Source organism: Oncorhynchus masou, chromosome 25 (assembly GCF_036934945.1).
Source record: "Oncorhynchus masou masou isolate Uvic2021 chromosome 25, UVic_Omas_1.1, whole genome shotgun sequence".
In the NCBI taxonomy this organism is placed as follows: domain Eukaryota; kingdom Metazoa; phylum Chordata; class Actinopteri; order Salmoniformes; family Salmonidae; genus Oncorhynchus; species Oncorhynchus masou.
The window spans coordinates 858702-872910 of record NC_088236.1 but is presented as its reverse complement, the minus strand read 5'-3'; the positions used below and the strand labels follow the sequence as shown (position 1 = coordinate 872910).

Sequence of the window (14209 nt, the reverse complement as noted above, 5' to 3'; positions counted from 1 at the left end):
AGAACCTCATATCAAAGGTCAAGTGTGATGTTGGTAGAGTGATGGTTTGGGGTCCAGCATGGTGTTGGTAGAGTGATGGTTTGGGGTCCAGCATGGTGGTGGTAGAGTGATGGTTTGGGGTCCAGCATGGTGTTGGTAGAGTGATGGTTTGGGGTCCAGCATGGTGGTGGTAGAGTGATGGTTTGGGGTCCAGCATGGTGTTGGTAGTGTGATGGTTTGGGGTCCAGCATGGTGGTGGTAGTGTGATGGTTTGGGGGTCCAGCATGGTGGTGGTAGAGTGATGGTTTGGGGTCCAGCATGGTGGTGGTAGTGTGATGGTTTGGGGTCCAGCATGGTGGTGGTAGAGTGATGGTTTGGGGTCCAGCATGGTGGTGGTAGAGTGATGGTTTGGGGTCCAGCATGGTGTTGGTAGAGTGATGGTTTGGGGTCCAGCATGGTGGTGGTAGAGTGATGGTTTGTGGTCCAGCATGGTGGTGGTAGTGTGATGGTTTGGGGTCCAGCATGGTGGTGGTAGTGTGATGGTTTGGGGTCCAGCATGGTGGTGGTAGAGTGATGGTTTGGGGTCCAGCATGGTGGTGGTAGTGTGATGGTTTGGGGTCAGCATGGTGGTGGTAGTGTGATGGTTTGGGGTCCAGCATGGTGTTGGTAGAGTGATGGTTTGGGGTCCAGCATGGTGGTGGTAGAGTGATGGTTTGGGGTCCAGCATGGTGGTGGTAGAGTGATGGTTTGGGGTCCAGCATGGTGGTGGTAGTGTGATGGTTTGGGGTCCAGCATGGTGGTGGTAGTGTGATGGTTTGGGGTCCAGCATGGTGGTGGTAGTGTGATGGTTTGGGGTCCAGCATGGTGGTGGTAGAGTGATGGTTTGGGGTCCAGCATGGTGGTGGTAGTGTGATGGTTTGGGGTCCAGCATGGTGGTGGTAGTGTGATGGTTTGGGGTCCAGCATGGTGTTGGTAGAGTGATGGTTTGGGGTCCAGCATGGTGGTGGTAGAGTGATGGTTTGGGGTCCAGCATGGTGGTGGTAGAATGATGGTTTGGGGTCCAGCATGGTGGTGGTAGAGTGATGGTTTCAGTCCAGCATGGTGGTGGTAGTGTGATGGTTTGGGGTCAGCATGGTGGTGGTAGTGTGATGGTTTGGGGTCCAGAATGGTGTTGGTAGAGTGATGGTTTGGGGTCCAGCATGGTGTTGGTAGAGTGATGGTTTGGGGTCCAGCATGGTGGTGGTAGAGTGATGGTTTGGGGTCCAGCATGGTGGTGGTAGAGTGATGGTTTGGGGTCCAGCATGGTGTTGGTAGAGTGATGGTTTGGGGTCCAGCATGGTGTTGGTAGAGTGATGGTTTGGGGTCCAGCATGGTGTTGGTAGAGTGATGGTTTGGGGTCCAGCATGGTGGTGGTAGTGTGATGGTTTGGGGTCCAGCATGGTGTTGGTAGTGTGATGGTTTGGGGTCCAGCATGGTGGTGGTAGTGTGATGGTTTGGGGTCCAGCATGGTGGTGGTAGTGTGATGGTTTGGGGTCCAGCATGGTGGTGGTAGTGTGATGGTTTGGGGTCCAGCATGGTGGTGGTAGTGTGATGGTTTGGGGTCCAGCATGGTGTTGGTAGAGTGATGGTTTGGGGTCCAGCATGGTGGTGGTAGAGTGATGGTTTGGGGTCCAGCATGGTGTTGGTAGAGTGATGGTTTGGGGTCCAGCATGGTGGTGGTAGAGTGATGGTTTGGGGTCCAGCATGGTGGTGGTAGAGTGATGGTTTGGGGTCCAGCATGGTGGTGGTAGTGTGATGGTTTGGGGTCAGCATGGTGGTGGTAGTGTGATGGGTCCAGAATGGTGTTGGTAGGTGATGGTTTGGGGTCCAGCATGGTGGTGGTAGAGTGATGGTTTGGGGTCCAGCATGGTGGTGGTAGAGTGATGGTTTGGGGTCCAGCATGGTGGTGGTAGAGTGATGGTTTGGGGTCCAGCATGGTGTTGGTAGAGTGATGGTTTGGGGTCCAGCATGGTGTTGGTAGAGTGATGGTTTGGGGTCCAGCATGGTGTTGGTAGAGTGATGGTTTGGGGTCCAGCATGGTGGTGGTAGTGTGATGGTTTGGGGTCCAGCATGGTGTTGGTAGTGTGATGGTTTGGGGTCCAGCATGGTGGTGGTAGTGTGATGGTTTGGGGTCCAGCATGGTGGTGGTAGTGTGATGGTTTGGGGTCCAGCATGGTGGTGGTAGTGTGATGGTTTGGGGTCCAGCATGGTGGTGGTAGTGTGATGGTTTGGGGTCCAGCATGGTGTTGGTAGAGTGATGGTTTGGGGTCCAGCATGGTGGTGGTAGAGTGATGGTTTGGGGTCCAGCATGGTGTTGGTAGAGTGATGGTTTGGGGTCCAGCATGGTGGTGGTAGTGTGATGGTTTGGGGTCCAGCATGGTGGTGGTAGTGTGATGGTTTGGGGTCCAGCATGGTGGTGGTAGAGTGATGGTTTGGGGTCCAGCATGGTGGTGGTAGTGTGATGGTTTGGGGTCCAGCATGGTGGTGGTAGTGTGATGGTTTGGGGTCCAGCATGGTGGTGGTAGAGTGATGGTTTGGGGTCCAGCATGGTGGTGGTAGTGTGATGGTTTGGGGTCCAGCATGGTGGTGGTAGTGTGATGGTTTGGGGTCCAGCATGGTGGTGGTAGTGTGATGGTTTGGGGTCCAGCATGGTGGTGGTAGTGTGATGGTTTGGGGTCCAGCAGTGTGATGGTTTGGGGTCCAGCATGGTGGTGGTAGTGTGATGGTTTGGGGTCCAGCATGGTGGTGGTAGTGTGATGGTTTGGGGTCCAGCATGGTGGTGGTAGTGTGATGGTTTGGGGTCCAGCATGGTGGTGGTAGAGTGATGGTTTGGGGTCCAGCATGGTGGTAGAGTGAGTTTGGGGTCCAGCATGATGGTTTGGGGTCCAGCATGGTGGTGGTAGTGTGATGGTTTGGGGTCCAGCATGGTGGTGGTAGTGTGATGGTTTGGGGTCCAGCATGGTGGTGGTAGAGTGATGGTTTGGGGTCCAGCATGGTGGTGGTAGTGTGATGGTTTGGGGTCCAGCATGGTGGTGGTAGTGTGATGGTTTGGGGTCCAGCATGGTGGTGGTAGTGTGATGGTTTGGGGTCCAGCATGTCCAGCATGGTGGTGGTAGAGTGATGGTTTGGGGTCCAGCATGGTGGTGGTAGTGTGATGGTTTGGGGTCCAGCATGGTGGTGGTAGTGTGATGGTTTGGGGTCCAGCATGGTGGTGGTAGTGTGATGGTTTGGGGTCCAGCATGGTGGTGGGATGGTTTGGGGTCCAGCATGGTGGTGGTGTGATGGTTTGGGGTCCAGCATGGTGGTGGTCCAGCAGTGTGATGGTTTGGGGTCCAGCAGTGATGGTTTGGGGTCCAGCATGGTGGTGGTAGTGTGATGGTTTGGGGTCCAGCATGGTGGTGGTAGTGTGATGGTTTGGGGTCCAGCATGGTGGTGGTAGTGTGATGGTTTGGGGCAGTCCAGCATGGTGGTGGTAGTGTGATGGTTTGGGGTCCAGCATGGTGGTGGTAGTGTGATGGTTTGGGGTCCAGCATGGTGGTGGTATGGTGGTGGTAGTGTGATGGTTTGGGGTCCAGCATGGTGGTGGTAGAGTGATGGTTTGGGGTCCAGCATGGTGGTGGTAGTGTGATGGTTTGGGGTCCAGCATGGATGGTGGTAGTGTGATGGTTTGGGGTCCAGCATGGTGGTGGTAGTGTGATGGTTTGGGGTCCAGCATGGTGGTGGTAGTGTGATGGTTTGGGGTCCAGCATGGTGGTGGTAGTGTGATGGTTTGGGGTCCAGCATGGTGGTGGTAGTGTGATGGTTTGGGGTCCAGCATGGTGGTGGTAGTGTGATGGTTTGGGGTCCAGCATGGTGGTGGTAGAGTGATGGTTTGGGGTCCAGCATGGTGGTGGTAGTGTGATGGTTTGGGGTCCAGCATGGTGGTGGTAGTGTGATGGTTTGGGGTCCAGCATGGTGTTGGTAGTGTGATGGTTTGGGGTCCAGCATGGTGGTGGTAGTGTGATGGTTTGGGGTCCAGCATGGTGGTGGTAGAGTGATGGTTTGGGGTCCAGCATGGTGGTGGTAGAGTGATGGTTTGGGGTCCAGCATGGTGGTGGTAGTGTGATGGTTTGGGGTCCAGCATGGTGGTGGTAGTGTGATGGTTTGGGGTCCAGCATGGTGGTGGTAGTGTGATGGTTTGGGGTCCAGCATGGTGGTGGTAGTGTGATGGTTTGGGGTCCAGCATGGTGGTGGTAGTGTGATGGTTTGGGGTCCAGCATGGTGGTGGTAGTGTGATGGTTTGGGGTCCAGCATGGTGGTGGTAGTGTGATGGTTTGGGGTCCAGCATGGTGGTGGTAGTGTGATGGTTTGGGGTCCAGCATGGTGGTGGTAGTGTGATGGTTTGGGGTCCAGCATGGTGGTGGTAGTGTGATGGTTTGGGGTCCAGCATGGTGTTGGTAGTGTGATGGTTTGGGGTCCAGCATGGTGGTGGTAGAGTGATGGTTTGGGGTCCAGCATGGTGGTGGTAGAGTGATGGTTTGGGGTCCAGCATGGTGGTGGTAGAGTGATGGTTTGGGGTCCAGCATGGTGGTGGTAGAGTGATGGTTTGGGGTCCAGCATGGTGGTGGTAGTAGTGTGATGGTTTGGGGTCCAGCATGGTGGTGGTAGTGTGATGGTTTGGGGTCCAGCATGGTGGTGGTAGTGTGATGGTTTGGGGTCCAGCATGGTGGTGGTAGTGTGATGGTTTGGGGTCCAGCATGGTGGTGGTAGTGTGATGGTTTGGGGTCCAGCATGGTGGTGGTAGTGTGATGGTTTGGGGTCCAGCATGGTGTTGGTAGAGTGATGGTTTGGGGTCCAGCATGGTGGTGGTAGAGTGATGGTTTGGGGTCCAGCATGGTAGAGGATGGTTTGGGGTCCAGCATGGTGGTGGTAGTGATGGTTTGGGGTCCAGCATGGTGGTGGTAGTGTGATGGTTTGGGGTCCAGCATGGTGGTGGTAGTGTGATGGTTTGGGGTCCAGCATGGTGTTGGTAGAGTGATGGTTTGGGGTCCAGCATGGTGGTGGTAGTGTGATGGTTTGGGGTCCAGCATGGTGGTGGTAGTGTGATGGTTTGGGGTCCAGCATGGTGGTGGTAGTGTGATGGTTTGGGGTCCAGCATGGTGGTGGTAGTGTGATGGTTTGGGGTCCAGCATGGTGGTGGTAGTGTGATGGTTTGGGGTCCAGCATGGTGGTGGTAGTGTGATGGTTTGGGGTCCATCATGGTGGTAGTGTGGTGGTTTGGGGTCCAGCATGGTGGTGGTAGTGTGATGGTTTGGGGTCCAGCATGGTGTTGGTAGAGTGATGGTTTGGGGTCCAGCATGGTGGTGGTAGTGTGATGGTTTGGGGTCCAGCATGGTGGTGGTAGTGTGATGGTTTGGGGTCCAGCATGGTGGTGGTAGTGTGATGGTTTGGGGTCCAGCATGGTGGTGGTAGTGTGATGGTTTGGGGTCCAGCATGGTGGTGGTAGAGTGATGGTTTGGGGTCCAGCATGGTGGTGGTAGTGTGATGGTTTGGGGTCCAGCATGGTGGTGGTAGTGTGATGGTTTGGGGTCCAGCATGGTGGTGGTAGAGTGATGGTTTGGGGTCCAGCATGGTGGTGGTAGTGTGATGGTTTGGGGTCCAGCATGGTGGTGGTAGTGTGATGGTTTGGGGTCCAGCATGGTGGTGGTAGTGTGATGGTTTGGGGTCCAGCATGGTGGTGGTAGTGTGATGGTTTGGGGTCCAGCATGGTGGTGGTAGTGTGATGGTTTGGGGTCCAGCATGGTGGTGGTAGTGTGATGGTTTGGGGTCCAGCATGGTGGTGGTAGTGTGATGGTTTGGGGTCCAGCATGGTGGTGGTAGTGTGATGGTTTGGGGTCCAGCATGGTGGTGGTAGTGTGATGGTTTGGGGTCCAGCATGGTGGTGGTAGTGTGATGGTTTGGGGTCCAGCATGGTGGTGGTAGTGTGATGGTTTGGGGTCCAGCATGGTGGTGGTAGTGTGATGGTTTGGGGTCCAGCATGGTGGTGGTAGTGTGATGGTTTGGGGTCCAGCATGGTGGTGGTAGTGTGATGGTTTGGGGTCCAGCATGGTGGTGGTAGTGTGATGGTTTGGGGTCCAGCATGGTGGTGGTAGTGTGATGGTTTGGGGTCCAGCATGGTGGTGGTAGTGTGATGGTTTGGGGTCCAGCATGGTGGTGGTAGTGTGATGGTTTGGGGTCCAGCATGGTGGTGGTAGTGTGATGGTTTGGGGTCCAGCATGGTGGTGGTAGAGTGATGGTTTGGGGTCCAGCATGGTGGTGGTAGTGTGATGGTTTGGGGTCCAGCATGGTGGTGGTAGTGTGATGGTTTGGGGTCCAGCATGGTGGTGGTAGTGTGATGGTTTGGGGTCCAGCATGGTGGTGGTAGTGTGATGGTTTGGGGTCCAGCATGGTGGTGGTAGTGTGATGGTTTGGGGTCCAGCATGGTGGTGGTAGTGTGATGGTTTGGGGTCCAGCATGGTGGTGGTAGTGTGATGGTTTGGGGTCCAGCATGGTGGTGGTAGTGTGATGGTTTGGGGTCCAGCATGGTGGTGGTAGTGTGATGGTTTGGGGTCCAGCATGGTGGTGGTAGTGTGATGGTTTGGGGTCCAGCATGGTGGTGGTAGTGTGATGGTTTGGGGTCCAGCATGGTGGTGGTAGTGTGATGGTTTGGGGTCCAGCATGGTGGTGGTAGTGTGATGGTTTGGGGTCCAGCATGGTGGTGGTAGTGTGATGGTTTGGGGTCCAGCATGGTGGTGGTAGTGTGATGGTTTGGGGTCCAGCATGGTGGTGGTAGTGTGATGGTTTGGGGTCCAGCATGGTGGTGGTAGTGTGATGGTTTGGGGTCCAGCATGGTGGTGGTAGTGTGATGGTTTGGGGTCCAGCATGGTGGTGGTAGTGTGATGGTTTGGGGTCCAGCATGGTGGTGGTAGTGTGATGGTTTGGGGTCCAGCATGGTGGTGGTAGTGTGATGGTTTGGGGTCCAGCATGGTGGTGGTAGTGTGATGGTTTGGGGTCCAGCATGGTGGTGGTAGTGTGATGGTTTGGGGTCCAGCATGGTGGTGGTAGTGTGATGGTTTGGGGTCCAGCATGGTGGTGGTAGTGTGATGGTTTGGGGTCCAGCATGGTGGTGGTAGTGTGATGGTTTGGGGTCCAGCATGGTGGTGGTAGTGTGATGGTTTGGGGTCCAGCATGGTGGTGGTAGTGTGATGGTTTGGGGTCCAGCATGGTGGTGGTAGTGTGATGGTTTGGGGTCCAGCATGGTGGTGGTAGTGTGATGGTTTGGGGTCCAGCATGGTGGTGGTAGTGTGATGGTTTGGGGTCCAGCATGGTGGTGGTAGTGTGATGGTTTGGGGTCCAGCATGGTGGTGGTAGTGTGATGGTTTGGGGTCCAGCATGGTGGTGGTAGTGTGATGGTTTGGGGTCCAGCATGGTGGTGGTAGTGTGATGGTTTGGGGTCCAGCATGGTGGTGGTAGTGTGATGGTTTGGGGTCCAGCATGGTGGTGGTAGTGTGATGGTTTGGGGTCCAGCATGGTGGTGGTAGTGTGATGGTTTGGGGTCCAGCATGGTGGTGGTAGTGTGATGGTTTGGGGTCCAGCATGGTGGTGGTAGTGTGATGGTTTGGGGTCCAGCATGGTGGTGGTAGTGTGATGGTTTGGGGTCCAGCATGGTGGTGGTAGTGTGATGGTTTGGGGTCCAGCATGGTGGTGGTAGTGTGATGGTTTGGGGTCCAGCATGGTGGTGGTAGTGTGATGGTTTGGGGTCCAGCATGGTGGTGGTAGTGTGATGGTTTGGGGTCCAGCATGGTGGTGGTAGTGTGATGGTTTGGGGTCCAGCATGGTGGTGGTAGTGTGATGGTTTGGGGTCCAGCATGGTGGTGGTAGTGTGATGGTTTGGGGTCCAGCATGGTGGTGGTAGTGTGATGGTTTGGGGTCCAGCATGGTGGTGGTAGTGTGATGGTTTGGGGTCCAGCATGGTGGTGGTAGTGGGGATGGTTTGGATGGTCCAGCATGGTGGTGGTAGTGTGATGGTTTGGGGTCCAGCATGGTGGTGGTAGTGTGATGGTTTGGGGTCCAGCATGGTGGTGGTAGTGTGATGGTTTGGGGTCCAGCATGGTGGTGGTAGTGTGATGGTTTGGGGTCCAGCATGGTGGTGGTAGTGTGATGGTTTGGGGTCCAGCATGGTGGTGGTAGTGTGATGGTTTGGGGTCCAGCATGGTGGTGGTAGTGTGATGGTTTGGGGTCCAGCATGGTGGTGGTAGTGTGATGGTTTGGGGTCCAGCATGGTGGTGGTAGAGTGATGGTTTGGGGTCCAGCATGGTGGTGGTAGTGTGATGGTTTGGGGTCCAGCATGGTGGTGGTAGTGTGATGGTTTGGGGTCCAGCATGGTGGTGGTAGTGTGATGGTTTGGGGTCCAGCATGGTGGTGGTAGTGTGATGGTTTGGGGTCCAGCATGGTGGTGGTAGTGTGATGGTTTGGGGTCCAGCATGGTGGTGGTAGTGTGATGGTTTGGGGTCCAGCATGGTGGTGGTAGTGTGATGGTTTGGGGTCCAGCATGGTGGTGGTAGTGTGATGGTTTGGGGTCCAGCATGGTGGTGGTAGTGTGATGGTTTGGGGTCCAGCATGGTGGTGGTAGTGTGATGGTTTGGGGTCCAGCATGGTGGTGGTAGTGTGATGGTTTGGGGTCCAGCATGGTGGTGGTAGTGTGATGGTTTGGGGTCCAGCATGGTGGTGGTAGTGTGATGGTTTGATGGTTTGGGGGTCCAGCATGGTGGTGGTAGTGTGATGGTTTGGGGTCCAGCATGGTGGTGGTAGTGTGATGGTTTGGGGTCCAGCATGGTGGTGGTAGTGTGATGGTTTGGGGTCCAGCATGGTGGTGGTAGTGTGATGGTTTGGGGTCCAGCATGGTGGTGGTAGTGTGATGGTTTGGGGTCCAGCATGGTGGTGGTAGTGTGATGGTTTGGGGTCCAGCATGGTGGTGGTAGTGTGATGGTTTGGGGTCCAGCATGGTGGTGGTAGTGTGATGGTTTGGGGTCCAGCATGGTGGTGGTAGTGTGATGGTTTGGGGTCCAGCATGGTGGTGGTAGTGTGATGGTTTGGGGTCCAGCATGGTGGTGGTAGTGTGATGGTTTGGGGTCCAGCATGGTGGTGGTAGTGTGATGGTTTGGGGTCCAGCATGGTGGTGGTAGTGTGATGGTTTGGGGTCCAGCATGGTGGTGGTAGTGTGATGGTTTGGGGTCCAGCATGGTGGTGGTAGTGTGATGGTTTGGGGTCCAGCATGGTGGTGGTAGTGTGATGGTTTGGGGTCCAGCATGGTGGTGGTAGTGTGATGGTTTGGGGTCCAGCATGGTGGTGGTAGTGTGATGGTTTGGGGTCCAGCATGGTGGTGGTAGTGTGATGGTTTGGGGTCCAGCATGGTGGTGGTAGTGTGATGGTTTGGGGTCCAGCATGGTGGTGGTAGTGTGATGGTTTGGGGTCCAGCATGGTGGTGGTAGTGTGATGGTTTGGGGTCCAGCATGGTGGTGGTAGTGTGATGGTTTGGGGTCCAGCATGGTGGTGGTAGTGTGATGGTTTGGGGTCCAGCATGGTGGTGGTAGTGTGATGGTTTGGGGTCCAGCATGGTGGTGGTAGTGTGATGGTTTGGGGTCCAGCATGGTGGTGGTAGTGTGATGGTTTGGGGTCCAGCATGGTGGTGGTAGTGTGATGGTTTGGGGTCCAGCATGGTGGTGGTAGTGTGATGGTTTGGGGTCCAGCATGGTGGTGGTAGTGTGATGGTTTGGGGTCCAGCATGGTGGTGGTAGTGTGATGGTTTGGGGTCCAGCATGGTGGTGGTAGTGTGATGGTTTGGGGTCCAGCATGGTGGTGGTAGTGTGATGGTTTGGGGTCCAGCATGGTGGTGGTAGTGTGATGGTTTGGGGTCCAGCATGGTGGTGGTAGTGTGATGGTTTGGGGTCCAGCATGGTGGTGGTAGTGTGATGGTTTGGGGTCCAGCATGGTGGTGGTAGTGTGATGGTTTGGGGTCCAGCATGGTGGTGGTAGTGTGATGGTTTGGGGTCCAGCATGGTGGTGGTAGTGTGATGGTTTGGGGTCCAGCATGGTGGTGGTAGTGTGATGGTTTGGGGTCCAGCATGGTGGTGGTAGTGTGATGGTTTGGGGTCCAGCATGGTGGTGGTAGTGTGATGGTTTGGGGTCCAGCATGGTGGTGGTAGTGTGATGGTTTGGGGTCCAGCATGGTGGTGGTAGTGTGATGGTTTGGGGATGCTCTGCCGCCTCAGGACCTGGACCACTTAGCTGTTGCATAACTTTGTTAATTAAATAAATAAAATAAGTATCATTTTTTTTGTTATTTGTAAACTCAGGTTCCCTTGATCTAATATTAGGTTTCAACTGAAGATCTGACAACATTCAGTATCAAAAATATGCAAAAAAAGAAAATCAGAAAGGGGGCAAATACTCTTTCATGGCACTGTGCGTTAAAAGCTCCTCCACAGAGGACATATTTAGGAAGAAGAGAAGATGACAGGGAGGCTGTTTGAAGCTCTAATGAAGCTAAGTAAAGACAAAAGGAGTCAGACATCTGTAGGAGCTGACAGCTGAGGGGAGTAGTGGGCTGTCATTGTGTAGAGGTCTGGTGTAGTAGGGTTTGACTCAATATAACTCTATTAGAGGTCGACCGATTATAATTTTTCAATGCCGATACCGATTATTGGAGGACCAAAAAAAGCCGATACCGATTAATCGGCCGATTGTTTTTATTTGTAATAATGACAATTACAACAATACTGAATTAACACTTATTTTAACTTAATATAAAACATCATTAAAATCAATTTAGCCTCAAATAAGTAATGAAACATGTTCAATTTGGTGTAAATAATGCAAAAACAAAGTGTTGGAGAAGAAAGTAAAAGTGCAATATGTGCTATGTAAGAAAGCTAACTTTAAGTTCCTTGATCAGAACATGAGAACATATGAAAGCTGGTGGTTCCTTTTAACATGAGTCCTCAATATTCCCAGGTAAGAAGTTTTAGGTTGTAGTTATTATAGGACTATTTCTCTCTATACCATTTGTATGTCATATACCTTTGACTATTGGATGTTCTTATAGGCACTTTGGTATTGCCAGTGTAACAGTATAGCTTCCGTCCCCCTCCTCGCCCCTACCTGTGCTCGAACCAGGAACACATCGACAACAGCCACACTCAAAGCATCGTTACCCATCGCTCCACAAAAGCTGCAGCGCAAGGGGAATAACTACTCCAAATCTAAAAGCGAGTGATGTTTGAAACAGTATTAGCGCACACCCAGCTAACTAGCTTGCCATTTCTCATTGGTTACACCATTAGGCTGATAGGCTTGAAGTCATAAACAGCGCTGTGCTTGTGAAGAGCTGCTGGCAAAACACACGAAAGTGCTGTTTGAATGAATGATTACGGGCCTGCTGCTGCTCAGTCAGACTGCTCTATCAAATCAGACTTAATTATAACATAATAACACACAGAAATACGAGCCATTGGTCATTAATATGATCGAATCCGGAAACTATAATTTCGAAAACAAAACGTTTATTATTTCAGTGAAATACGGAACCGTTCGGTATTTTATCTAACGGGTGGCATCCCTAAGTCTAAATATTCTTGTTACATTGCACAACCTTCAATGTTATGTCATAATTATGTAAAATTCTGGCAAATTAGTTCGCAATGAGCCAGGCAGCTTAAACTGTTGCATATACAGTGCCTTGCGAAAGTATTCGGCCCCCTTGAACTTTGCGACCTTTTGCCACATTTCAGGCTTCAAACATAAAGATAAAAAACTGCATTTTTTGTGAAGAATCAACAACAAGTGGGACACAATCATGAAGTGGAACGACATTTATTGGATATTTCAAACTTTTTTAACAAATCAAAAACTGAAAAATTGGGGGTGCAAAATTATTCAGCCCCCTTAAGTTAATACTTTGTAGTGCCACCTTTTGCTGCGATTACAGCTGTAAGTCGCTTGGGGTATGTCTCTATCAGTTTTGCACATCGAGAGACTGAAATTTGTTCCCATTCCTCCTTGCAAAACAGCTCGAGCTCAGTGAGGTTGGATGGAGAGCATTTGTGAACAGCAGTTTTCAGTTCTTTCCACAGATTCTCGATTGGATTCAGGTCTGGACTTTGACTTGGCCATTCTAACACCTGGATATGTTTATTTTTGAACCATTCCATTGTAGATTTTGGATCATTATCTTGTTGGAAGACAATGTCCCAGTCTCACGTCTTTTGCAGACTCCATTAGGTTTTCTTCCAGAATGGTCCTGTATTTGGCTCCATCCATCTTCCCATCAATTTTAACCATCTTCCCTGTCCCTGCTGAAGAAAAGCAGGCCCAAACCATGATGCTGCCACCACCATGTTTGACAGTGGGTATGGTGTGTTCAGGGTGATAAGCTGTGTTGCTTTTACGCCAAACATAACGTTTTGCATTGTTGCCAAAAAGTTCAATTTTGGTTTCATCTGACCAGAGCACCTTCTTCCACATGTTTGGTGTGTCTCCCAGGTGGCTTGTGGCAAACTTTAAACGACACTTTTTATGGATATCTTTAAGAAATGGCTTTCTTCTTGCCACTCTTCCATAAAGGCCAGATTTGTGCAATATACGACTGATTGTTGTCCTATGGACAGTCTCCCACCTCAGCTGTAGATCTCTGCAGTTCATCCAGAGTGATCATGGGCCTCTTGGCTGCATCTCTGATCAGTCTTCTCCTTGAATGAGCTGAAGGTTTAGAGGGACGGCCAGGTCTTGGTAGATTTGCAGTGGTCTGATACTCCTTCCATTTCAATATTATCGCTTGCACAGTGCTCCTTGGGATGTTTAAAGCTTGGGAAATCTTTTTGTATCCAAATCCGGCTTTAAACTTCTTCACAACAGTATCTCGGACCTGCCTGGTGTGTTCCTTGTTCTTCATGATGCTCTCTGCGCTTTTAACGGACTTCTGAGACTATCACAGTGCAGGTGCATTTATACGGAGACTTGATTACACACAGGTGGATTGTATTTATCATCATTAGTCATTTAGGTCAACATTGGATCATTCAGAGATCCTCACTGAACTTCTGGAGAGAGCTTGCTGCACTGAAAGTAAAGGGGCTGAATAATTTTGCACGCCCAATTTTTCAGTTTTTGATTTGTTAAAAAAGTTTAAAATATCCAATAAATGTCGTTCCACTTCATGATTGTGTCCCACTTGTTGATTCTTCACAAAAAAATACAGTTTTATATCTTTATGGTTGAAGCCTGAAATGTGGCAAAAGGTCGCAAAGTTCAAGGGGGCCGAATACTTTCGCAAGGCACTGTACCCTGACTCTGCGTGCAACGAATGCAAGAGAAATGACACAATTTCACCTGGTTAATATTGCATGCTAAACTGGATTAGTAGTTATAACTAGTGATTATGATTGATGGTTTTTTATAAGATAAGTTTAATGCTAGCTAGCAATTTACCTTGGCTTCTGTTACATTTGCGTAACAGGCAGGCTACTCGTGGAGTGCAATGGTTAGAGCGTTGGACTAGTTAACTGTGCGGTTGCAAGATTGAAACCCCTGAGCTGACAAGGTGAAAATCTGTCATTCTGCCCCTGAACAGGCAGTTAACCCACAGTTCCTAGGCCGTCATTGAAAATAAGAATGTGTTCTTAACTGACTTGCATAGTTAAATAAAAGGTATTTTAAAAAAATAATCGGAAATCGGCACCCAAAAATACAGATTTCCGAATGTTATGAAAACTTGAACTCGGCCCTAATTAATCGGCCATTTCGATTAATCGGTCGACCTCTAAACTCTATGGGCTGTCAGCTTTACAGAGATGAGACTCACCTCGTCCTCAAACTCTGAGCCGCTCTCTTCACTGTCTGACCTTGGGGCTACTTCATATCTGAGTTCAAAAGAAGGAAAATGACGGGTTACAAGTCAAACAATATGATACAACAAACTAGAAAAGATAAATAATGCAGGACGTTCTCATGTGTCTTACCCAGGGTTCATCTCTAGCCAGGCCTCCAACTGTGAGGACCTGGGGGCGTCGAGCCCCTGCAGAACCTTCCCTGTTTCTGTCTGGATCACTTTGACTGGCAGCTCACTCATCTGACTGCTCTCATCCATGGGCTGGAGGGACAACACACTATTACCACA

At 51.4% G+C, this 14209-nt stretch overlaps 1 protein-coding gene across 1 annotated transcript in view; it reads right to left on the bottom strand.

Moving 5' to 3' along the window:
• The window catches only part of smarca2 (SWI/SNF related, matrix associated, actin dependent regulator of chromatin, subfamily a, member 2), a 70617-nt gene that overhangs the window by 9015 nt on the left and 47393 nt on the right, over positions 1–14209 (bottom strand). The window contains exons 12-13 of the mRNA XM_064937940.1: positions 14052–14182; positions 13895–13952 (exon numbers count right to left, since the gene is read on the bottom strand). Coding sequence (XP_064794012.1) covers positions 13895–13952; positions 14052–14182 — 189 coding nt within the window. The remainder of the gene's footprint in view (positions 1–13894; positions 13953–14051; positions 14183–14209) is intronic.